At 44.7% G+C, this 26,612-nt stretch overlaps 1 protein-coding gene across 1 annotated transcript in view; it reads left to right on the top strand.

Moving 5' to 3' along the window:
- LOC128378451 (trinucleotide repeat-containing gene 6C protein-like) overlaps positions 1-26,593 on the top strand; it is a 36,036-nt gene extending 9,443 nt beyond the window's left edge. Inside the window, exons 3-18 of the mRNA XM_053337972.1 lie at positions 8,713-11,184; positions 12,556-12,756; positions 13,187-13,353; positions 13,470-13,547; positions 14,179-14,397; positions 15,028-15,168; positions 15,395-15,514; positions 15,714-15,797; positions 16,001-16,232; positions 16,329-16,493; positions 17,001-17,177; positions 17,332-17,481; positions 18,778-18,996; positions 19,745-19,818; positions 19,913-20,052; positions 20,156-26,593. Coding sequence (XP_053193947.1) covers positions 8,713-11,184; positions 12,556-12,756; positions 13,187-13,353; positions 13,470-13,547; positions 14,179-14,397; positions 15,028-15,168; positions 15,395-15,514; positions 15,714-15,797; positions 16,001-16,232; positions 16,329-16,493; positions 17,001-17,177; positions 17,332-17,481; positions 18,778-18,996; positions 19,745-19,818; positions 19,913-20,052; positions 20,156-20,549 — 5,033 coding nt within the window. The 3' untranslated portion in view covers positions 20,550-26,593. The remainder of the gene's footprint in view (positions 1-8,712; positions 11,185-12,555; positions 12,757-13,186; positions 13,354-13,469; positions 13,548-14,178; positions 14,398-15,027; positions 15,169-15,394; positions 15,515-15,713; positions 15,798-16,000; positions 16,233-16,328; positions 16,494-17,000; positions 17,178-17,331; positions 17,482-18,777; positions 18,997-19,744; positions 19,819-19,912; positions 20,053-20,155) is intronic.
- The last annotated feature ends 19 nt before the right edge of the window (positions 26,594-26,612 follow it).

The raw sequence follows: 26,612 nt of genomic DNA, 5'->3' as shown, positions 1-26,612 counted from the left end.
GTGTGTGTGTGTGTGTGTGTGTGTGTGTGTGTGTGTGTGTGTGTGTGTGGTATATTAATAGCAATAGAGCGACAGAGGGATCACCCTCTGTTGCTAAGGGTAACTGAAGCAAGGGGAACATGAGCACTCAGCTTCTGCAACAGTCACAAGCAGTTAATACTAACAGCTTTGGTAGAGCACTGAGAGGTGATCATTTCGGGGGTCATAACCTGCCACAGTCAATGAATAGCTTATGTTGATGGAACTGAGCACTCTACAGTACTGTTCTCATGAAGACAGAAGCCCACAATAGCAGGCAGGTCTAAGTCCATTATCTGGTACTCAACCTCCTCATCAATTCTTATCTGTGACTAGGCAGCATGGTGGTTCTCAGACTGTGAGAGTTGTGGATCTTGGCGATCCTTAAAGCCTGAGGGTTTATTACAGTACCACCCTGAGATTATTACAGTCCTCTGGTTCCCCAAAGAGCAGCCATGTGTTTAGACTGACCACTGCCTAAAATCAAGCTTGAGGCATCCAGGAGTGACTTTGAATGTTGTGCATTTATAGTCATCTCCTCATTTGCCTTTCTGAATTTAACATCGTGGTTCTGATCCAAAAGTGACCATAGCTTTGAAAAGAAGCGGCGGAGGAAATGCTCAGCCACAGCAGCTCCAAAAAAGAAAGCTGTACTGGTGGTTATTTTTTGTGTAGTCCAAATGACAGTTATTTTTATCAGCATATCTATTGGATAGTATTTTTACTTTTCAATGTCCGCATGGTGACAACGGCAGTTAAACAAACATCAAAAGTGCCACTGATTGATTTTTTAATTAACACCTAATTAGTCAATAATTGTTTTGGCACTAGTGTTCACACAACAATTCTGCTTTTGCATAATGCTCCTGCAATCCCCTCATCCCTGAATCTCTGCTTCTTTTGTTACCTGTCCCCCCCACCGCCCTCCCACCTCCACAGTGCCAGACTCTGCCAAACTCGACCCTGCCCCTCCTCATCCCCCCATCAACCCCAGTGTCGTCCTGTCTGTACCCCCAAGCAGTGGCAATGGCAAGCGCGCCCCCTTCGGAGGCCAGCCGCAGACAGCACAGCAGCCCCAGACTCTGCTTCAGCAGCGCTACCCACCCAGAGAGGTTCCCCCACGCTTCCGCCAGCAGGAACACAAACAGCTGTTGAAGCGGGGCCAGCCACTGCCCTCTGGGACCCTGCCCCTCATCACCACGGGACGTCCTGCCACTACTGAGCCTGCAGCAGCAGTTGCCATACACTCCTCTCCCTCCTGCTCCTCTTCCTCCACAGCGAGCCTGTCTACAGGTCAGCCAAGACATTCAGATGCTATTAAAGCAGAACGCCACTGATGTATACTGCAAAGACTTTTTGCAATGTGCTTCTTTTTTCTTTTCTTTTTTTTACATGCGACAGCAGAGGCTGCTGTGGGAGAGTAGAAAGTTATGTATCTGTGGTCTGTCATTGGTTGAGTGGAATTCAGGAGCATTAGTAGTTTTAGACAGCTCCAGTAGGAAAATGTTATTACAGTATTTGCAAATACTCTTATGAACACATAGGGCACTCCACAAAGGTCTGGCATACAATATTTTTGTACACCCGATGTTGCCAAATTTACATCATCCTAACAGCTCTGATTTAAGTCAGCTGTACCCCAGAGTGGTTTTGTTTTGCATACACTGGTGTGGGCATATGGCTAACATTGGTATTCTTGTAAACCAGTGGATGTGTCTTTTGTTTTTTGTGTGGCACTGTGATTATAATAGGGTGTTGTACCTGTAGAGCAGCGCGGAGGCATCACAGGTGCCACTGACTGTTGTTTATTTTCTCTCTGCCTCTGCCTGGCTGGGAATTAGAAATGGGGCTGGAGGAATACAGGGGTAGAGGATGGAGAGTAAACACAGCTGGCTATCACAGTGTGTGTCTGTGTGTTTTCCTTCCTCAGGCCCAGCGTGTCACAATAAACCAGGTTCTCATGTATTTCCAAGTGTTTAAGGTCCGTTCTTCATTCATTCTAATCATCTGCTCTTTGAAGATGATTATTTTGAAAATGCTTTTTAGGGCACTTGGCACTTTCCATTGTCTGGGAAGGGAAATAAATTTTACATTAGGTGTGTGTCTGAGCGTCGTCCAACTCCTCCGAGGCTGTTTGAATGCAGTTCTATCTCCATGGCAATGAGATGTTTATACCATCCTCGTCTTTTTCTGCTCCTCCTCCCTCTCATCATCATCCTCCTATTCTTCATTGAGCTTTGCTGATCGGCCCTATTTCCTGCTTTTAGAGGAGGAGCAACATGGAGCTTTCTAGTTGGCTGCGCACCTCAGTGGGCCTGACCTGGCATAGATAGAAAGACTGAGTGAGAAGGAAAGAAAGGAAGAAAGAAAAGAAAGAAAGGAGAGAGTGAGCATGGCAGAGGTCCAGTACTGTGGGCTGAAGTGACTCATGGCTTACGGTAAAAGCTGCTGCTTCTCTCCTCCCCTCTCTGGCAGGCCTGTACTGCTCTGCTTTTGCTCCCTGCGTGTCATTGAATGACTGATTGCATTAGGACAGACAGACAGGAGGATCCTCCAGACTAAAGGACAGATAGGGGTCCTGTGGAGCCTGGGATGTTTTTGTATTTATTCACACAGATGTGACATGCTTTACTCTTAACAGTCAAGGCAAGTTGAATGTAAGTTATGCACATGCATGAACATTCCCTCCACATTCAGTTGCAAGCTCTAAAACCAATGCAGTGTAATACAGCAACCCCTGCAGTAATAACACACCATTATAGAAGCTATAATGTGGCGCTTTTGTTTAATTGTAATTCAAAATTTTGACACGTGTCTGTCCTCACAACACTGCCCTCCCCAGCAGCATCAGCCTGGTCTGCTGATACAACGATTGTCCCCCCTCCCTGGTTTCATTTCTCACCGATAGCTAACAGTAGAAGCACACTAGCTGCACCCCCCCCCCCCCCCCCCCCCCTTTCTCTCCTTCTTCATCCGCTGACTCCACCTCGCCCTCACCACATCTTTCATCACCCGGTCACATTTTGGCTCTTTTTAAAAGTAGGTCTGATAAACTTGGCCTGTGCGTCCACGTGTTATCATTTGCATGTATGTAAACACAAACATTCTTCTCTTCTGCAGGCTTATAGCTGTATGTGACCCTACACAGCTGGATACAAACAGTATTATTTTGCTGTGTTTTAATGGTCAAAATTCATAAAAGTGCATTGTAAATTTGTATTATGTCGTGAATTGAGTAATTTTCTCAGATCAATTGCATTTACCAGTCGTTCACCTGACTAATCATAATGTGATAGTGCTCAAGATTAATGGCCATTTCCTTCTGTGTGCGTCTGTCTGACACCTCTTTAGTTGAAGCCCATAAACTAATTATCAAGGTTTTAGCTGCCAGTAGGATTTGTACTTGCTAAGCACAAAAAACAGCATAATGTAAATAGGCCTTGTCTAACCAAAGAATAGTGCAGCTAATGTGCTAATAGCTTGTCTGGTGAAGAACAGAAAGTGTATGCAGGCTAGACTTGCTGTGCTCTTTAAGTCTGCTGATGATGCTGTAAAAGAGCCTTGGGAATCCCCTCAAAGAGGACTGGGACGTCTTGTGATGTGATTAAACATCAGCTCTCTGTTAACCACAAATGTTCAGTGCTTGAGCTTTCTTTTTTTTTCGTTCTCTCTATATCTCGTCTCGTTAGCTCTGTGTCCCTGTTCCTCGTGCTCGTTGTACCCTCATGCATACATTCACCTCCTCCACCTCTGCTATACCAATACCACGGCTCACATGTACCCTCACTGGCCCCTCGGCAACCAGGATTAGCACATACTATATGTATGTGTGTCAGCCTTCCCATTATTATAACCTTCTCCCAGTGTTGCCTTTTGCTTGGCTAACAATCCATATCCCAAGGCCCTTTCATGTAGAGGAGGCGTGAGAGAGCAAGCTATTTTAGGACTGGCATGCTGGAGAAAGCCCTTGACCTGGTTTATCCTTTCAGAGGGGGTGCAGAAAGAGGATATTCACAGGCAAACATGACGACCAGATGTCTTAGATGTGTACTCTAAAAGGCATGTTTTGTCCCTCTGTTAGTCTTCTCCTCTTCAGTCACTGTTGAGATGATAATATTGCATTATCTGCAAAGAAATCACTGACAAGGAACATAATTTTTCATTCCCTGTCATTAAGCTGCTTTTTTTTCTTTCTTTGTGGTTGATTACAATTCAGCCAACAAATTGTGCCACTTTAGCATATTCCTAACATCGCAGTAACAAAAAGCTGCTGTTATGTGCGCTGGGCCTACACACAGGGAACACTGGCTGTTGCAATGCCACCCCTCACTCTCTCCTTGTATTACTCTCTCCTCGTATCTACTATCTGCAGAGTTTACGTTTGTGTGCAGCACATTGTGCATGATCTTTGGATAGTTCAATAACATTTGCATTCTTGTGTGGCTGTGCAGTTTACACATAATGTAAGATGGTTCCAGGTATGGCTGAGCAAGTCAGGGACGAAAAGTGTTTAATCACATCTGCATCTGTCTCAAACGCTTTAGCTGTAACTTTCATACTTTTCCTATGTCCTCGGCCTGGCCCTGGTTGTTAAATGTTCTGTAACTGCCTGGCACCACATTTTTCCAGGTGGATTGGTTCCAGGCACACACTGTGTCAATGCCTGAGAAGTCTTGGGTCACAGCATCTTTCACCTTGTAAAGCAGTCCTGCTGTGTGACTGCAGCACTTCCCTCTGTTGGCCATACAGCCACAGTTCACACCTACAACTTTGTCATCCTTCCTCTGCAGAGTTAATTCAACAGCATGATAGTTGTTAATGGACTGTGAGTATCAGACAGTTCCTTTTTTAGAGTGATGTGTTCATCATTTGGTGTCCATTCAGAGCTTGGGTAATTTTGACCCTCTATGATTTGTTTGTAGTTTGTTGCTCATCACGTGCCAGGTGATTAATGAAATAATCTTGAATGTAATTGGTCTGTAATGATTAAATGCAACTCTGGATTGATCATGCCACCTAGGTAGAACAGTTACATAAAATTACAACTACAAATGACAGTAGTAAAATCAGCAGCCAGAAGCAGACACAAAGTCACTACAACCTGCCACCGCGGTAATGGCAGTGGCGCTAAATGGCAGAACACACTAATCAGTCGCTGGATTCTTCTATACAGTTGTGCGCTGTTTTCAATGCATCAAATTTGAAACAACTAGGGGGTGGGTGTGTGTCAGAGAGCTCGTTCATCTGGCTGGCAGCATGCATTGTCAGCTCTGTACCATCCAGTCTCTCTGCCCCTAAGGGACTTCATTAAGCAAGGATCAGCCCAGCTGAGGCCCACACAGCCTTTATAGATTACTTCCTTCTTCCATCTCTCAACATCTATCTCCGTCCTTCATATTCTGTCATCTTTGTCTTTGTATTTTCATTCCTATTGATCCCTCTTTACCTGACCCTTGTTTCCACCCCACATGTCCACTTGTTTTGTGAAAATTAAAAAAAAAAAAACGGGCGCTCAGAAGGGAGTGTGTGTTTTTCTGTGTGTATGCATCCACACAGTAGGTGCTGTGTCTCCAGTGTGTATGTTAACACACAAAGGAGCGAGTGGCCATGCAGTAGCACGGGATAACCTCACCGCGTGTTAGGACCTCACAGTGGAGAGGCATAGGGGGCTGAACCTCTGTCATAAAAGGACTCTGTTCTCTACAAAACATTGACTTATTGTGTTGTTGCGTGGGCACTGGGATCATTTGTAAACAATACCAGCCTTGATCCAAGGAACTACTGCCTGTTTTTTTCTTTTGCTGAGCTCCCAGCTCCTGATATCCTCCTCTCTCAATGCCCTCTGTTAAGTCTCATGCATGTCATCCTCTGTTGTTCATCTTCTCAGCTTGTCTCTCTATGCAACCTCTTGCCCCCTTGTAGACCCAGCACCGTTTTTGGGTCCAGATCACGATCCCTAATACAGTACTGTGATCTGATCCATATGAGCATTTCATGTCTTACCCTGTGCCAAGAAAGCACCCCCATAAAGTGGCCATTTTCTGCCCAAAGCTTCCCTCTGCTGCTTATAATTGCTGCATACCTGATTGGTAGTCATAAAGTTAGACAAAAACAGATATTTGTCATTTGTGTGTCTTCATGATACGCCAAAATTGCCATTCCAGCACTGGAGGGGGTGCAGGAGGCTTTTGTGAGGTTTCTCTTGCTCTCTCTTGCCTGCCACTACTATTCAAGAGGGTTCCCTTTGTGGAAAGCAGTGCTAATTGCAGATGGAGTGGTCTTAGCTAAATATTTAGTGACGGTTTTGAAAGGTTGAAAGATGTGAGAGTGGAGGGGTGTCAGGGAGGGTCGGAAGAGTCCCTCTTTTTGTTTTGTTTTACCTCATGCCTTGTGAGTGCATAAGTGAAGTCTCTCTTGCTTTTTTGTTGAGCTGTTAACCAAGCTGCCCGCTACCCACCCACCAACAATACTGCTCCCCACCTCTTCGACGCTCCCATCCCCTCCCCCAGCCAGCCTTCTTTCAGTGCATGCTTTTCCAGAGAGGGAGAATATCCTCTGTCAGGATAGGAATAGAGCATGATATAAAGAAAAGCCAGAGGGAGGCAATAGATAGAAGAGGAGAGACCCAGCCAAAGCAGTGTTGGTGGGAGGGACAGAGCATGAGGGGTGAGGAAGGAAGGGAGGGAGGAGGGAGGAGGGGGGGCGGGGGGGGTTGTCTCATGCCGCGCAAGAGCTGTGCAACTTCTTGGCAGCATTTCAGATATGAGCCTCAGAAGCTTGGCGAGCCGAGCAGACATATTGAGACAAGGATGGTCGCTGTGTCGCACAAAACCTAGCTCTTTGCAGGATGGTTGGGAGGCACCTCTCCACAGGTATTTCATTACAGTGTTGCACATCTACCTTCTTTCCTTTTCTGTCTCCCCGTTTTCTTTCTCTTCTCTGCCTCTTCTGCATTGTTTTGGTGGCTTGTATTTACACTGTGTGGAGGAGCAATTTTAAACATTAAAGCTGCAGCGACAGTGCATTGCGGGTATGTCAGTGTTGAGTTCTTGTGCTTTGTGTTTATTGTAGTGAGTGAGACATGCATGCAATTACGCAGCTATAGAGGAGATGCAGACGGTAGCTCGGAGCCTTTTTGGCTCTAATTCAGGACTGAGAAAATGGCGGTCCTGCACTTCTCAGTAGAGGGACGCCACAGAACGACAGCGGTGTGTGTGTCAGAAACACAGTGCCCTCTTTTTCCCCCCTGCTCTCTCACTGCCTGCTCTCCCTCTCTCCATTAGTTGCAAGCATTAAAGTAAGCTTGAAAACAGAGGTTGGTAAAATGCTATCCGTTTCACCATGTAGCTGTGAGAGTCAGTCTTTGCATACAAACTGAGCATGCATGTAGAGTCACATGTAAACAACAGCGGCTGCAGAAATGGACGATGAAGTGGTGCCAGGTTGATCAGTGCAGCAGCCATGATTTGCAATTGTTATTTTATACCAAAACAATCCATATGCACATTGACTCCAGGGAGCTCGCTCGACTTACTCCGTGGGGCTCTAAGACAAATAAACACAAGCATTATTTTGAGGTGTCAGCGCAGTTGCAGGCAGATGGAAGCTGATGTGCTGGTGAGGAGACAGACTGCCAATGGCTAGTGCAGAGTATTCATGCCATGCTTAATGTCAAGTAAGGACATAACTGCATTGGTTAGGAGGTCAAAAGTTAAAGATGACACAACTGCATGACCCCTGTCGTTAATCACGTCCTCCACATTCGCAAATAGTCTTTTTAGGAATGACATGGATGGCTAGGAACGTGTGCTACCAAGCAATTAGGGCTTCTTTTTTCATATTTGACATTTTATGATTAAAACATTAAGATTTTGCTTAGGGTCTTTTGTTTGGTTAATTTTTTAGCCCACTTTGCTAAATAAGTTGTGTTATTATCACTGGTGTTTCATGCAACCACAGTGAAATCTAAAGAGTCTATTTTCAGTTTTGGTAGTAAAATATGATGCTGCTATAGTATTTAAAAAAACCTAAATAGCACAAGTAGTTTGACAACAATCGAATACACGCTTTGAATATCTTCAGTGATAACTATACAGAGCTGCCACGGATGTCTGACTTGCCAATACACTGATGAATTACAAAAAACAACATTTAAAACAGGCATTTATTTTCAGGTTCAGCACTAATTGGTTTCAGATACAGATAAACATTTGAAGCCTGTCAGATTTTAAAAATCAAGCAGGTGGGACAAGTCTTTTGTGGATGACTCTATAACAGTCTTATCTGACAAAAATCGCACTGTTTTTCACTATGCAAATGCTTAAACAGCACTGCATCATAATTTTGTAATACTGAGAATATCTTCTCATCTTAGTTAAATCACTGAGAGCATTGGTCTTGATTCAAATGTTTTAGTATTTGAATAGAGGTATAAATGTTGTATTGGTCTTATAATTAAAGCTCCCTTTGCTATCAGACGAGTCATTCTCCTCTGTGTTTGCATTTTCAGTGTGGGTGGTATTTATTGTTATTTATAAAGCATCTTGTGAAGTCAATTTACGTACAAGTAGACATCTCACATGTTGCCATGGTATTTCACCTTCACTAATCATATGTGGGTGTGATGACGTACATAACTTATACCCATCTTCTCTCCTCCTCTTGCTCATGCTCTTTTTCTTTCCTCCCATACAGAACTGCCCCCACAGAGTGGCCAGGGAGCCCAGTATGATAATCCCCTTTGGGGACACCTGCCAGCCAACAGGAGTGCCACAAGTGCTGCAACTTCCACCAATATCAGTGTCTGGGATCAACTGATCATTGACAAGAAGAACACAGAGGCTTGGCCTTGTATTTCTCTTAGCCAGAGCCAGGCCCCTCCAGGAGGATGCCCTTTGGACACTGACCCAGGTCATTTGACCAGCAGCAGCAGCAGCAGTACTAGTAGTAGTAGTAGTTGTAGTACAGCAAGTATGGCCACAGGGGCCAATAGCCAGACAGGCCACTTTCCTGCCAACCATTTGGGCAGCAAGGTCAACAGTGGGCCCAGCCCTGCCAATCATACTGGAACCAGTATGCACTCTAGCCAGGTTGCAGCCAATCGCAGCTGGGGCTCTGGGCCTGGGCCCTCCCACTGCCCCCCTCAGTCCTCAGTGGGGAGTGAAGGGAAGAGTGACCCGGTGGGAGGAGGCAGCAGAGGGTGGGGCTGTTCTTCATCATCCTCTACCACCAACTTTAACTTGAACTTGAACCCTAATGCCAACCCATCTGCCTGGCCCATGTTGGGGCATGATGGTGGCACAGGGGGAGGCAGCTCAGGGGGAGCCAACACCATTTCACCTCCTCAACCTACACCCAACCTCTGTAACCCCTCTGGCCCCCCACCAGCCCAGACCAGCACCTGTACCGGAGCCAACACTAACAGCAACTCCTCGGGGATTGGCAGCGCCTGGGGTAGCATGATGGCATCTGAAACATCAGAGCCACACCCCTCCCCGTCCACGAATGTGTCTTTCAGTTCAGAACCTCAGAACCTTAAAACTGATGGACCAAATCACACTAATAAGCAGGAACCCCCCAGCCCCATCCACAACTTGCCTGGCTGGGGTGGTGCACCTGTAGGCTTGGGTTCCATGGGCCAGCACCCACCAGGAGCCCCACAAGTCAATGGAGAAGATGGTAGCTCAGTATGGGGTAACAGTGGTGAATCAAAGGCACCTTCATCTAAGGACGCATCTGGCTGGGACTCTGGCTGGGGCCATGGTGGAGGTGGATCAGGAAACTCTGGAGGCTGGGGGAAGCAGCACACTGAAGAGTCCCAGGGAGGCTGGGATGGCCCCACCTCTCCTCCACAGGATTCACAGGCTAGTCCTTGGAGCAGAGCTGTGAGCACAACTGGTGCCAGTGAGGGGAGCAGTGACAGCATGGAAGGAAACCCCCAGTGCAGAGACCGCTCATCCAGAGATAATCCAGCTCCTCCTCTGCCTGCCCAAGATCTGGACCCCAGGGTGCTGTGTAACACTGGCTGGGGACAGACCCCTGTTCGCCAGCACACCACCTGGGACATGGACGATACTAAACGCAAGAATGATGCAGGCACTGAAACATGGGGCTCTGGTCCAACCAGTTCAAGCGATGCCCAGGGGCCCACCAACACTAACATGGGCCCCTCTCAGAGGACTGATTCTGGAAGCAAAAATGATGTGCCTGCTTCTCAGGGAGCTTCACGTTGGGGAGGAAGCATAGCTGCTACCAACCAGACCAGCTCTGGTTGGGGAGAGCCAACCAACAACATTAAGCCCCCAGGTGGCCCTGGTGGCTGGGGAAATCCACCAAAAGGAGGCCCTACCACCAGTATAGCCAAGAATAGTGGTCAGTCCTGGGGAGAGGAGAAGTCGAAAGGGTGGGATGATTCTCACATCAAGGCCACATCCCAGGGCTGGGGAGAGCAACCCAAAGCATCCCACAATTGGGGCAATAGTGGAGGGAGCAATAATGCAGGGGACTGGAGAGAACCAGAAGAGAACAAAAAGAGTCCCACCAACCCTGGCTGGGAGGGAGAATCAGGAGGCTGGAAGGAAAACCCACGTAGCTGGGGAATACCTGCTGCAGGACCTGGAATATCTGGAGCTGGAGGAAATGGGGGCTGGGGAGAGCCAGTTAGCCAGCATCCCAGTGGGCCTTCCCAAGGTTGGGGGGGCAAGCCTCAGGATGGACCCAGTGGTACCAGTGGAGGTATAGGCTCTTGGGGTGGCTCAGGCCCAGTGAAGCAGAGTGGAGGCTGGAGTGGCAGTAAGCAGGAGACCTCAGCTGAACCTACAGGCTGGGAAGAGCCCTCCCCAACTTCAATCCGACGTAAAATGGAGATAGATGATGGGACCTCAGCTTGGGGCGACCCTGGTACCTACAGCAAGGCAGTCAACCTGTGGGACAGGAACAATCCAGGAATGTCCCAGGCTAAAGCTACCACTGGAGGCAATAACCCCCCAGGCCCTAACAACAACAACCATCCGCACTCTCACAATCACCCCTATCATGGGCCACCTGCACCTTTACAAAATCACACCCAAAATACCCCAAACCAAGGCCCCACCAGTGGGCCTATGGAACCTGTTGTGCAACACCAGTCTGGGCCACCTCACAACAGAGTTCCCCTTATAGCTCAAGGTAAGACAACATAATGCTTTGATATCACAATGTATAGTTCCAGTTATCCCACACCTGTCCTGTGTAGCCAAGTTAATCAAATTTATTGGCTTATAGGATTCAGGTAAATTACACTGTCAACATTTAGATTGTAAAGGTGAAGTAATTCAAGGTAAATTATACTAATTGCCTATTTCCCCCTGTTTCTCTTTTTATTTATTTCACCTTTTAAAGTAAAGGTGTCAAACATGAAAGCTGGTTAGGTAGTTAGCACAGTGCACTGTTAATCTCCAAGCTGTTGATCCACTTAAAAGTAAAATCTTGACCTAGTTTGCCCTCTTTGGATTTACATCTAATCGACTATCCAAATGAGTTAAGCAGTGCCAGCCCTATGTCTCCATAAGGCTCCTCACATTTCACAACACCAGGCATGTCTGTGTGTGTAACCCTAGCAACCTCACATGGTTAGCACCTAGGAAGCACAAGAATTCTGTTTACAAAGTGTCTCGTGAAAATAGCAATTCACCACAAACTGTTTGAGACTGATCGGAAGTGTGTGATTATATGGGAGCCACCATCTGTCAGTAGTTGAAGGGAGGAGGTACTGAGAGGAACTGAGTTGAGGCAGCTGCCCCCTGCTGTCCCGTACTTGACCCTGCATGCTGAATCCACATTGCATTCATTTGCGTCTCAGTAAAACCTGATTGTAGTACTTTGTCCTGGCTGTTGAACTTTAGTGGTTTAATGACCAAGAGATATGACTCCTCTAATACTATTCATCACTAACGGCAGAAAGTTGAGAGAAAATTGATAGCTTGATTGTCTTGGTATGTCATGTTCAGATCAATGTGGTGCTTCAGCCAGTCAAGCAAAAAGGTTGAATGTTAACTATAATTTTGGAGCAGCCTTTAGGAGTTGATCTCTCCCTGGAGAGAGCTAAGCTGAGCCTGGCACTGCCACAGGCCGAGAGACAACACTGCATCTTTGATGCCAAGAACAACGGGACTGTGCCAAATCTTAAATGGGCATCCTCTCCCTCTGTCAACCATCCTGCTAAGCCAAGCCCAGGTTTCTGCCTCCCTGCATGAATGGGAATAAATGGGGTGATGGTGTTTACCAGAGTCTGGGTTAAATTTTAGTCTGTTGATATCAACAAATAGGCAAAAAAACTAATACATAAAACATAAACTGATATGGTTTTGTTGATGCATGGCATTTTACACCATGCAGTAGTTAAAATAAACATTTTAAAATTTTAAACATGGAAACAACTTGACTATATGACTTATATTTGAAAAGCAATATTGTAATTTGTTGTATTTTTTGTTTTAATTGATACACATGCAAAAAGTATTTTTAATTGACATGCTGTTGTCCTTGCATGTCCTCCAGGTTGGGGAGAGCCACCCAGCTCCCACACAAAATCAGAGAGTTCATGGGGGGAGTCCGCACCTTCAGCGGTGTCAGTCAGCGTGGACAATGGTACGTCTGCCTGGGGAAAACCTACTGGGAGCTGTGGGGGCTGGGGAGACAGCAACCCAGACAGCTATGGTAGGGGCAACCCAACTATGCCATCTGCATCTTGCAAACCTGGTAAGTAGATTAACCCTGTGTGGGTTTATGAGTTAGTTTTTACCAAATGTTTGTACCTTTGAGGAATAGTAGATAATAATAGATCATATGTGTGATCTGCAGCTGAATAAAGTTCAATAATTTTCTTATTATAAGTCAAATCAAGGACATCAATGTGGATCAAGGGAAGCAAGAGCATTCAGTATATTACATGAAAAACTGCACTGACCCCTAGTGGCCATCTCACATTTTAGTGTGTTTGATTACTTTTATGTAGTAATGTGAAACATGTATATATTACTATATTTTAATCTTTTTTTGGGGAGGATATATTAGTAACAGTAACTTGTATTCTAAAGGTCATACTGTTTCCACATAAGGCTTGTGTCAAGATAAGCAAAATATTTGTCCTCAACACTGTTTCCATCTTCTCTTATGGTGTGTTATCCAGCCCCCAAACCTATGCAAGATGGATGGGGAGGTGGAGGTGAAGAGCTAAGCCTGTCGGGGGGTCAGTGGGATGCTGAGGAGGGAGACATGTGGAACAACACTGCCTCCCAGGAGAGCAACTCCTCCTGTAACTCGTGGGGCAATGCATCCAAAAAGGGCCCACAGAAGGTATGAAGCATGATTGAATTGCACATTGAAGGATCCTTTGGAAACATTTTGATATTAAATTGTAAAATATTGTTGAGTTGCTGAGGTAATACATTTCTATCATCATCTCCTCTTAGGGGAAGATACCAGGGAAGCAGGAAGATACATGGATCATGAATCGTCTTATCAAACAGCTGACAGACATGGGCTTCCCTGTGAGTTGAAATAATGCTAACCGCTGCACTGCTGGTGGTTAATTCTAGGAACTAACTAAATTTTTTGTGGGTTTTTTTTTTCATTCAAAAATAGATCTTATTGGTACTTTTTTGTTTACCTTTGATCATTGACGATCGTTACAATGTATGTTGAAGCATTTTCCCCTCTGCTCAGTAGGGAAATTGAAATGAGCACATTAAGTTAATATGTGTAGATTTTTTCCCACAGTACAATTATCAAATAACGCTCTGTTTTTGCTCTATATCATCATCTTTTAATACTTCCAAATATCAGAATCAATGTTTATTTTTCCTAAAGATATTTTTTAAAACAAAATTGGTTGTTTCCTTTTGTTAAATGTACATTAATCAGTCCTCTCTGAGAATGATTGTGATTTGTCATTAAATGCAGTTTCAGCAACTAAATTGTATTTGTAGGATTAGCCATTAAAGCGATGGTTCGGCGTAATTTCGATTTAGCGTCATATGCACCATGAGGTCTATCTAATCAGCACCTCACTAGGTCACTAGGTCGAAATTACGCCGAACCATCGCTTTAAAAGGGAAGTTTGAGGTACATTTTGATATTGATTGTTCTCTGCATTATTGACACTTTCTGGTTTATTTACAGAGGGATCCAGCAGAAGAGGCTCTGAAGAGCAACAACATGAACCTGGACCAGGCTATGAGTGCCCTGCTGGAGAAGAAGACAGAGCTGGACAAGCGGGGGATGGGAATGGCCGGCCATGACTACAACAACGGGCTCATCAACAAGCCCATGAGTTGCCAACGGCCTCCGCTTCTTTCCAAAGACCCCTCAGCAGACCCCCGCTTGCCCTTCATGGATAAGGTGATCTACATAAAAATCTACTGAACATGAAATGAACTTGAATTTTGAATACCAATTTTCAATAGCAATATAGGTGGTGTAGTAAATATTCAATGTGTGTGTTTGAATGGTCTTCTTGTGGACATTAGTTTATAAACAGAAGTCAAATGTAATTCAGGAAGTAGAAATTTGTACTGAGAATCCAAGGCAAGCTGCCACCACACATGACCAATCACACACGAGGACCAAGAATCAACAGTTTACGGTGTACTCTTTAATTTTATATTTCTCATAGTTTTTTGTTAAAAAATCATCAATTTTTGCCAAAACAAATAGCATCATACCCTTTAACAAATGACACACCTTTCTCCAAATCATCAGTAGTTGTCTGTTAAGGTGGGGCCATGAAATAATATATCTAAATAAATCAATGATACCTAAACCTTTATTTTACCACCTCCACATCTGCATGTTGTAAATGATAAAGTCATATATTTGGGCATTGGGCATCTTATATTTTACTGTGGTGAGGAAACCCAGCACTTATCTGGGAATATGAATAATCAAACAACCTCCTCTTTTGATGGAGGTAGCCTGTGTGTTTGAAACTGTATTGAATGTCTCTCTCTTGACTCATTCTTCGTCCCACAGATGCAGAGTGGAATGTTTGGTGGTGGTGGAGCAGCACAAGCCCGGGCCATGCAGCAGCCGCCTCCTCAGCCGATTGTGCCACCTCTCAGCTCCTCTCAGCCTAATACACGTGCTCAAGTGCCTCAGTTTCTCTCCCCTCAGGTATACACATACATGTTGCTATACAAACTGATTATTTTGGCATTTTAAAACATGTTATGACAAATATTTTACATTCAAAATACAGCTTGATAGGTTTAGGTTGCTCATTTATCATGTATCAGTTTATATTACTCAGAGCTTTTATACATACATTATTGTATACAGTAAATATGCAGGTTATTTTTGTTTAATTGTTTAAAACACTGTGTTCTTACTTGGCCCACAGGTTCAAGCACAGCTCTTACAGTTTGCAGCAAAAAACATTGGTCTGAATCCTGCACTTTTAACCTCACCAATAAACCCTCAACATATGACCCTTCTGAATCAACTTTACCACCTGCAACTGGTGAGTCTCATTTAGCTCTTTTCTGCTTTCAGTTTTATTTGGTCCATGAGAATTTATTTGTCTGAAGTCAGCCCTAAGCCACAAAGAACCCTGAATGCATTTAGAGCCTTTTAAACACAGTACATGTAGAGGATACATAATCAGGTAGACAGACACACTTTGACATAGAAACTATGTTTATATTGTACCTGATTTACAGGCATACCAGCGTTTACAAATTCAGCAGCAGATGTTGCAGGCGCAGCGGAACGTTTCTGGCCCCATTCGACAACAAGAGCAGCAAGTACGTTTTCCTCTCTGCTTTCTCATGAATCTCACTGATCACTGAAGTCCTAATTTTAATGAGTTATAAATATTTTGCCTGTGTAAAGGTAATTGAAGATAAAAATGTGTGAAAACTTTTCAGGCCAATGTTGATCCTGTTAATTGATGTATCGCCTGTACAAGATAGATCCTAAATATACCCTGTCTGTGATTTAATCCCAGGTTGCACGTGCAATCAATAACATGCAGCAGCAGATCCAACAGAACCAGCGTCAGCTGGCCCAGGCCCTGCTAATGAAGCAACAGCAACCACCCCCCTCCCATTCTGGCCTGCATCCTAGTCAGGTCAAATCCTCTCTGGATTCATTTCCAGGTCACCCCCAGGCTCCAGGCCTGCCTGACCTGCAGACCAAAGAGCCGCAGTCATCTAACACCTACAGCCCCTACTCTCTCTGTGAGTGCTGTTGACCTTACTCCTTGAAAGTCAAATAGATAAGGCTGTGCCAATCCTCGTGGGGTTGTGTAGTAACATCTGTGTCATTCTTCTCAGCTGGACTGAATCCAAACATGAATGTAAACTGCATGGATGTGGGAAGTCTATCTATGAAGGACCCCCCTCAGCCCCAATCACGCCTGTCGCAGTGGACACACCCCAACTCCATCGAAAGCCTCTCTGGAACCTCTTCTCCTCTGGAGTCCAACTTGAGCAAGCATGGTGAGGTTAAAAGTTAATAATGAGAAGTCACCAGTAAAGTTTTAGAGAATATCTAGTTTCATATAAGATGCAAAGTTGGTATTTATGACTGGTAATTCTTCAACATTACTTTTCTAAATTAAACACATTAAGCCCTTTTTAGTCCGGGACCTTTCAGCACAATGCTGATTTGTCAAAGGTTTTTTTTTAAAATGTTTCTACTTGTCATGCAGCTGGCTCTGCAATGTATACAAGAACAAAGATGTTAAATTTGTGAAGAAAGTACTTTGAACACCAGTTCATTTTCATATTGGATTTTCACTACAATACTTGAGCTGACTGAATACTTACTAATGTACACATCAGAGAGTGTACATTAGTTTTATATATAAAGGCATGCTAGACTGGTGAATAAAAAGTAATGTGTACAAACTAGGCAAGCTTAACATACGGATTATGTCTTTGTTCCCACGCTTCACTGATATCCAAATCTAAATAAAGTTTTTTGTTTCTTCTCACCTCTCTCAGGTGCCAACCTGGGCCCTCCTGGTAAACCTCCTCAGCTGGAGGACTCTTACAGTCCCTACAACCTGATGTCCAGCTCAGAGTCTCCTACCAGCCCCCTGGTCCCCCCAGACAGCTGGGGGCAGGGAAAGAGCAGCAGTGACAAGATGGCCAATGGGACCAATATCAACTGGCCACCAGGTGAGGAACTCTCTCAGTATTCACCATTAATGGTTTATCAGGTTCTCAGCTGTCAATAACTGTCTGTTTCATCTTGTTGACCCCTGTTAGTGACTACTAGTCCTTTATGGTAAGAAAAAAAGACATTTCCTAACTTTCTAGTGTTGATTTTCAGAGTTCTGCCCTGGTGTACCATGGAAGGGCCTCCAGAATATCGACCCAGAGAATGACCCCAACATGACCCCTGGAAGTGTCCCGAGTGGGCCCACCATCAACACCAACATCCAAGATGTCAACCGCTACCTGCTGCGAGACAGAAGTGGAGGTGAGAAATAGGGTCTCTTAGCCCCCCAAGCTGAGTATTGCAACTGCACTAAAATGTCTGACCACTATTGGCAGCTGCTGCCCCTGAGAGAGCCTGCTTTTTATTCTTATGTTCTTCATTTTCCTACTTTGAATTGCCTTTGTAATCATTGTCATTTACACAGTTTATACTCTACCTATTATTCTCTTTTCTTCTTAATGAGCTTACTATCATCATTTGTAGTACATTTTTCCTTTATTCCATTTTCTCTCTCTGCTATTTTTTCCTTATTTGTTTGTGTCTGTCTATTTGTTTGTGTTGCTGGCATCGGCTCAGGCTCCTCTCCCACTTCATCTCAGAACGAGGCTCTGCCTCCCTCCACTGATTGGCCAGTCAGTGCCTACACTAGCTCGTTCAGTCTGTCGTCCCCGGAGACGGACGATGCAGGTACATAGTTTGTCCATAACCCTCTCCCCCAACATTGCAGTGGATGAATAACTGCAGGTCAACATTATCCTCTCCCTCCCTTAGTGTAACACCCAGAGCCTCAACCATTCACCGGAGAATCGCATCTCTCCTGTCCATTCAAGTCACTGCACATGATTAAATATGATTCTCATCTGGGCTCTCTCCCTGTCAACTTTGCCTCTCATGCAGTGCATATTTCCCTTGTGGTGTTAGTGTATCTCCTTCCTCCTTGTGTGTGGCATGGGAAGTGTGAGACAGAGGAGGGTGTAGCTTGTTGTTTTCCTTGATTTACTGTGACTGTTGAATGTGGACTGAACTCTAACCCACTGATCCATTTGAGTGGAGTAAATGTATGTCTCTCTCACAGATACCACATATATATATATATATATACATACATACACACACACACGCATAAGGTCATGTGGAGAGGGATTTGTGCCACCTGCTCCACAGACACACGTGTGCATGAAAGATAGGCAAGTGACGCAAAAGTGATATTATTACTATTATCATTGTTATTAAACAGCAGCAACAGAAGATCGATTAGTACATACAACATGCTGTTGTGCACAGGGTGTTTGTGAAGGTGTCTTTTACTGAGTGGATATAAGACTACTTATCATTAGCACCTGACAATACACCTGAGTAGAAGAACTTCAAAATGTTTTGCTTTGTCATAGATCACATCCTGCCTCTCTTTGGACAAATATGAAAGAACTATTAAGCCTTTTTATCAAGACATTTGAGCACTCATTTCGTTCTTTAGGAACCCCCTCCTGCGGGGGCAGGTGTCTTTCAGCCACGTGGTTCGGCAGATCCACCTTACCCTCCCTCTCTTCCATCCAGGTAAACTGTCAGAGATGAAATCTACTTGGTCTCCGGGCCCCATTTCTCACAGCCAGGCTTCTCTGTCCCACGAGCTGTGGAAGGTCCCACAGGGCCCCCGGAGCAGCAGCACGGCCCCTTCCCGCCCCCCGCCTGGCCTCACAAACACCAAGCCTTCCTCAACCTGGGGGGGCAACTCTCTGGGTCTGGCCCAAGGCTGGAGCAGCTCTTACACCACAGGTAGTATTATAGTATTATATAGACACTATGCTCAACTCCTTAATTGCTTCTTTCTATAGCAACAGCCTTTGTGTTTGTGTTTGTTTTTTTGTTGTTGTTTACAGCAATGTATTGAAGCTCCACCATCTGTCAAAGCTATAGTTTTTAAACCTTTTCACGTATCTTTCTACACACTTTGTTTATACTGTATTGTCACAAGAAACAGCTTCAAATTGTAAAGAGGGCAGGAAAAATGTCCTAAAATAACTGTAGTAAGTGAATTTATTTAACATTCTTCTCAAACCATCTAGCAGTAAAGACAAACAAATAGCAAGCTAATGACCTTTATGTGAAAATAATGGACATACAGTATAAATACGATAAACTGAAATTAGCACTGCATTGCTAAGACACAAAGTTCAAGAGATTTCTTCTGCTGTTGTGAAGTGTGGGTTGTCTTATGGGGGCGTAGTGTGTTAGTACATTTGGATAGGAAGTTTGCAGTATGAGCACTGTACTTGAGAATGAGAGACTTTCATGTGGCACACAGCCACAATGTAACCGAGGTACAGAGGAGGCAGGATTGACGCCTTAAGCAGATCTAGTTGTGGTTGGAAAGGTGTCAACTGACACTGAGTTGTTTTTATTTTGTCACAGAAGAAATTGACACCATCAGTTGACTTTCAGTAACCAATTTTGGTTTCGTACAAACGTGAGCTTCATGCTAACAGACCTCTGCCTTCCCTCACTGTTTGTCTGTCTTACTCAGCAGGTACCACATGGAGTACAGACAGCTCCACCAGGACCAGTAGTTGGCTGGTTCTGAGGAATCTTACTCCACAGGTAACAGTTTTTAATCCCCTGCTCTTTCTTAAGCCTTCACAGTTTGAACTTCGACTTTAAACTCACCCTTTCTGCTGATTTGTTTATGTCCCAGATTGATGGCTCAACGCTGCGTACGTTGTGCATGCAGCACGGCCCCCTTATCACATTTCACCTCAACCTGATACAGGGCAGCGCTGTGGTGCGCTATAGCTCCAAGGATGAAGCTGCCAAGGCTCAGAAGTCCCTGCACATGTACGTCTCTTAATGACTTGGTTCATGGTGTTTGGCTTTGTTGATTTTTGTTTTAGAGATTTAATTGTTAATTATCAATGTTCTTCTGCACATCTCCTCACAGGTGCGTGCTTGGGAACACCACCATTCTGGCAGAGTTTGCCGGAGAGGAGGAAGTGAATCGCTTCTTTGCACAGGGCCAGTCGCTTGGCGGAACAACCAGCTGGCAGGCCGCTCCAGGCACCAATCAGACAAGGATGGGTGGGACCGGGTCTGGAGCCTCTCACCCCATTGGTCACTCACCCCACTGGAACAACAACAACAGCAGCAGCAGCAGCAGTAGCAGTGGGCTGGGAGCAGGTGGAGCAAAGACAGGCGGAGAGCTGCTGTGGGGTGGTGTGCAGCAGTATTCCAGCCTGTGGGGACCCCCGAGTGGAGAGGAGGGACGGGTCATGGGGAGTCCCACCCAAATCAATACGCTGCTGCCTGGGGACCTGCTGAGTGGGGAGTCCATGTAGGACAGAAGAGCCCAGACTAAACAAACACCAACAGGAGCAAAAATCTTTTGTTGCAAATCAATGTGGAGATAATCAACATGGGTGTAACGGTGAAGGGAGAGACGAGAGGATGACGAGGCTACATCCTCGCTGCTCACCCTCGTCAACCTCCTCTACTCCTTGTTTTTAAATGACATTTCAGTTGCAGTTCTTTTGTGAATCTCAGTGAGAGATTTTGGTCACAGTGTTCAGCTTTTCCTTTTGGAGACACAGGAAGAAGTGTTTCATTCAGAAAAAAGAAAAAGAAAAAAAACTTTTTACAGAAATTAACTTTTGCGAACTCGCCGTGTGAAACATGTACTTTAGTCAAACTGACACAATGACGAGCTGCCATCTTTTAACTTGCGTAATCCCTCTCTGCCTTTTGAGGCAATCATACTGCACCTCAGAGATCCATGAAAAGGCATCATTCCCAAAGTAAAATCCTTCAATCAGAGTGGCTGTAGAACTTTCAGCTGGTCCAGACTCAACATTTGTTTCTCTCAGCACTAATATTAGCCTTAACCTCTTTCCTGCCCTGCTATCCTCACTCACTCTGTACTTGGTGAAGAAGCATACGGACACTTGCACACCCTTATTTCTGAGCCAGTGAAACCTGAGTGGAGAGTACATGCTGCTGCGGCTTAACATAAGCAACCACAGCTCACAACTTCAGTGCATTTTTTTGCAAGCAGATTGAGTTCCCCACACAAATGCTCAAAGGGAATGATGCAACTCTGTTCGCCTCGTTCAAGCCATTTATTTTTGTAGTGTTTTTTTTTTAAAATTTTCTTCTTGAACCATTGCAAGCAAAGTTAAGAAATGATATTATTCAAATGTGTCTGTCAATCTTACGTGGAGGGGGGTTTAGGGTCGTCGCATGTACAGTTACAGGCGTGATGGACGACAAAATGAACCACTGCTATTACTATGGAACTGTAAAGACAAACACTTCAATGCACCTCAACTCATCTGTGGGTTCAACCTCGCAGTTTGGTCTCAGTCTCGGACCTTCTCACTGATGTTGTGGAAAACCTCAAGTCGTAAATGTTTTCTCGCCTGTGTGCAGTCAATGACCCCCCCCCCCGCCCCCTCCTCACCCCACCCTTCCTTGCTCCACGTGCAAAACAACATTTCAAGTGACGTGCAATATAAGCCACAGACTCTACCGTCCAAGCACCCTAACCATGACCTCTCACAGAAAGAGAGGAGACTATGAGGAATGATTGAACTGCAAGAACTCTTATCTGCCCTGCACCCCCACCCTAAAACTGCCACTACTAACCTTCATCCCCCAACCCCACCCCCACCCCCAAGGTGTGTGAGCTCAGGAGAGTAGCAGGCTGGTCTTTAACCATCTTCTGTCTGAAATACAAGGACGTTCACTCAAAGCACTTCTTCAGCCAGCCTTCTCTCCACACCTATGCCAGTGACTAGTTTTGGGGGACAGGGAGGGACAGGCGTGTGTGTGTGTGTGTGTGTCTCTGTGTATGTGTGTGTGTGTGTGCGCGCGCGTGTGTATGTGCTTGGGGAGAAGGCATCAAACCAAAATGAGAGGAGCCTGTTTCCTTTTTTTTCCTTTTTTTTTTACCCAGAAGACCTGATGACCTTTTTTCTTTTGCCCAAATTTGCGTCGGTAGAGAAGTATGAAGCAAAGATACTGGTTTGTGAATAGGTGGTCTATCATAGCACTTAGCAAGAGCACTGCAGCTCATTATACCCTCAATGCCAACAAATAGAAGAAAGGAGAAGCAACACTGGCAAATAAAAACTGAAAAAAGACAAAAAAGCAATCTGCTTAGTGGCTTCTCTATATACTTATTTTTTAACTTAACATGGATGTGAAGATTTTTTTTTTTTTTTTTTCCAAATCCTTCTTCCCTCAAGTGGATGGGACCAGGAAGGATGTCAAACATGGTAGCAAAGTGAAGGGAAATACAAAGAAAGAACTGACTCAACTGATGATGGGTGCAGCAGGGAAAACACCCCACAGCACCCATCCTCACCCTCTTTTATCAAAGTAAATATCACTGTTACATTGCATCATTTGAAATCTTTAGCCTTGGCGTCTGGAAAGGCTCGACGTGTTCATGTTCTACTGGGTCCAGCAGGGAGGATCGCCATCTCTATCGTCCTTTTTTTGTTTGTTTCGTTTTTGTTTTTTTTTGTCTTCTTCGTATCGGAGGCCCTGCCAACCTGTGTGATAGTGTGGCCACTGAGTGCCTGCCTGCTGCAGAGTGCCGTGCTCTGCTGCAGCCCTCACCCCGCCCTCCCGCTTCGCTCGCTCGCTGCCTCCCTGCAGATCCTTACAAACTGGCTTCCCTCCTCCTCTTCCTCCCATAGGCCTCCGGGCCAAGAGCAGCTCTTTCAGAACTGGCCCACCTGTATTAAATTTACTACTACTGCTGCGCCAGAGTCTGTCCTCAGCAACCTCCACTTCCACTCTCTCTGTCTCTCTCCTGCAAGGATCACTTTAGCCAGAGATGGAGGCGTTTAATGTGTTTGTTTGTTTTTTTTCTTTCTTTGATTCACTTATGGAGTTGCCAGTGTGCATTGTTATTTTATTGTTGTCATGAAGTTTGCTGTTATTGTTGCTGTTATCATTGATGATATAGTTAATGATTGTTTTCTGATGATGAATTCATGGCTTTTTAATATTGGTCTTTATGCAGTGTTCAGCTTCTCTCCTGCCCCTCCTGTTGCCTCCTTGGCAGAACCAGTTTGAAGTTTAGAGATACGCCTCTGCTGCCCAACAAGGTCTGGATGAAAGGCAAGGCCATATGAAACACTGCAGATCTCCAATCAGACAGTAAAACTGAGCAGTCAAATCGAATTGGAAAGGTAGTAAATGTTATATGGACTGAATTAATACAGCGCCTTTCTAGTCTTCCGACCACTCAAAGCGCTTTACAGTACATGTCATATTCACCCAGTTATACACACTTTCGTACACTGATGGCAGAGGCTGCCATGCAAGGTGCCTGCTCATCAGGAGTCTCTAATCATTCACACGCACACAAACACACACTGATGGAACAGCCTTCGGGAGCAATTTGGGGTTCAGTATCTTGCCCGAGGACACTTCAACACGCGGACTGGAGGGGCCGGGGATCCTATTAGTAGGGGGCCCGCTCTACCTCCTGAGCCACAGCCTCGTGTAATCACAGATTCTCCAGCATAGTGAGCGATCTCTACACTATGTTGTCTCATAACACACACATCCTTTAGTGTTGATGGGCCTCACTCACACTGGTGCTTTATGTTTAACTCTGGAAGCACTCAGTTACACTTAGAACCACCTCAACTGATAGCCTTCCATTTCTATGCAAAGACAAGGAGGTGTTCGTTCACAGCCATCTAGAAAAATCACAGCCACCCCCCCCCACATCTGCCAATCATCACTTACCTCTCAACTTTTACTACCAGGCAGCTTCCCTTGAACCCCCCCCTCCCCCAGATTAAATGAAGGGGACAGTGAAAAAGCCTCTCTTCAAGGGTTTAGTCTCCCACTGTGTGGACAGAGCTACTACATGACACTAAATGACCTGCTGGAGGCACTAGTGGTTGGCAAACGTTTCTTCAGTCTTGTGCCAACTGATCTACAAATATCTACTTCCACCTCGCCATATCCTAATTTATCTTTACCATGACGAAACTTTGATCGCTGCAGGGGCGTACATCACAAGCTTCAGCTGTAGGAGGCTCAAGGAGTAGAAGGGCAGGACAGATGAATGGTGCTGCTGGTCTTTCACCAACAGGGGACTGGAATTTTAGTGGCTGCAGGAGAAGGGGGGTGGGGGGGGTGGTCCCTGTATGTGTCTGTGCACTGTTTATGGGTCACATCGGGTACATCTCTTTAAAAACCAAAAACATTATCTTTTTCTTTATCATCAAGGTTTTTCGCAAAAACTAGAAACTACAAAAAGAAAAAAGAGAAAAAAAAAAGTCTGTTTCAGCTGTGCACTCCAAAGCTGAGATGCCTGTGTTCTGTTTCTCTGCAAGCTGCCACCTACTCGCCCCGTCTAGGCTCGTTCTCTGGGCCACATCTGGGGAAGCTGTATCCACGAGGTTCACTCTGGACCTCCAACCTGATGGTCGTGCCAGCTAATATACAACAGGTCATTTCTGCACATCTGGCTTTGGGGTCGAGGTCCAAGCAGGGACCCAACGTATCAGCAGAAACAAGGACACACCTCAAGTTCGGTACCAAGTCTTAAAATTTAGGGGATTTGCCCTCTTCCAGAGTCCCTCGAGACTCGTGTCATTCAACAAAACAATCACTATTGCCTGTGTTGTTTGTTTGCGTGTCTGTTCGTTCCTGAAAACCTGCATTTACTCCACACTGGACTTGAATCAAGGAACTGGCGTTGAAGTGGGGAGTTGAATAGAGTGGGAGGACGGGTGACTGGGACGGAGGTTGTGTCTCAGATGTGCCCTGGATTTCTTGGCGCAGCACCAGCACTGAGAGCCCCGCCCCCCTCCCACACCCCTCACCTGCACTATTATCTACCTGTCTAGTGTTGGAAATCAGATGCTCTCCCTTTTTAAAGTCACACGGACTCAAAGGAAACTGGAGCACGAGGAAAATATGCTTCTCAATCATGGATCAGACAAGGGTCTGGGACAGGGGCCCCAAAAAGAGTTGAATTAGCAAATCTCTCTTTTAAAAAAAACAAAAAAAAAAACAAAGGCCTGGGTTGAATATGCACATGCTAGTTCATATACAGTATACAACCAAGAGTACGTACGGGCGTATGTGTGTATATGGCTAGATCTCTGTTTTCCACTTAGCCTACGCCCTTTCCCCCTGTGCCCTGGCTTCAGCCCTTACCCTGTGTATCCTCCTTCAACATGATATTTCCCAGAAGACAAGATCATAAACATATCAGAGTAATACAAAATAATGAAAACAAATACTTGAATCAAAAGAAGCGCCAATAATGTAATGTGAACACTTTTTGTAGTGGTTTTTGTCTCATTCATACACTTCAGAGATTTTTGATAGCATCAGTTCAGAGTGAATTTAATTTGAAATACGAGTGTTGTTGAAAACAAAGATTGATTATAAAGGCAAATTTACATCTGTTGTATTTGAGTGTTTGCACAAGGCTGCTTGTACTGTATGTTGTATGAATGAATGTTTAATGTGTGTGTGTGTGTGTGAGGTGAAAATATGCGAGAGCTCGTGATTACAGCGGAGGAATTTCCGCCTTGTGTTTCTTTTCAATTCAGTATACTTTTGTTGTTGATTTGTTTGGTTTTTTTTCTTTTTGCTTGTCAAAAATATATTCTGATGTTAATTGTTACTAGCCTCTAGCGTTGCACTGAGTGTCGACCTCACCCCTCATCCAGCTAAACGAACAACATGATACAAGTACTGAGGGGAGACGGGGACAGTTCATGTGTAAGTGTTTACTCAAGGACTAAAATAAGTGTGTTTTTAAAAATGTAATGTTTATCTACCTTAGTGGCTTTCATTGTGGAATAATCCAAGAAAGTATGGATCATATTTGAGTATTGCACCATTTTTCAGACTATAAACCTAAAAAAAACCTGAAAACTGAAAAAAAAAAATCACATATGTATAAAAAAAAAATGCAGCAAAAAAAAGTATTTTGCAGACCTGTGGCCATAGATTGGGGTAGAACGACTTCTGCTCTCCCTAATCTGAGCAACAGAGAGAGAGTGAAGGACAAGACATCAGACTGAGCCTCGACTTCTAGGGCTCACCTCAGCGGTGCCTACCTTTTTGGTTTGTTAGCTTTCGTTCTGTTTTCACTTATGTTCATTTCACTCATGTTGTCGTTTGTTTTCCTGCAAGGCCACTGACAGTTTACAAACACTTAGTTTATTTCTGGAGTTCAAAAAGAAAAAAAAATAAATCAGCAAAACAAAGGAATTATACCATGGGAATGTTGGAAAAAGAAAAAGAAAAAAAAAAGGACAAATGCTTCCATTTTTAAAAAAAAGTGCAACACAACACTTCACAGAATGAAGATTTCTTGTGCTACTTTCAGAACTCTGGGATTGAACAGTGTTGTCTTG

The sequence above is a fragment of the Scomber japonicus genome, chromosome 18, assembly GCF_027409825.1.
Source record: "Scomber japonicus isolate fScoJap1 chromosome 18, fScoJap1.pri, whole genome shotgun sequence".
Lineage (NCBI taxonomy): Eukaryota > Metazoa > Chordata > Actinopteri > Scombriformes > Scombridae > Scomber > Scomber japonicus.
The sequence above is the reverse complement of the archived record's forward strand: the minus strand, read 5'-3'. Positions and strand labels throughout refer to the sequence as shown.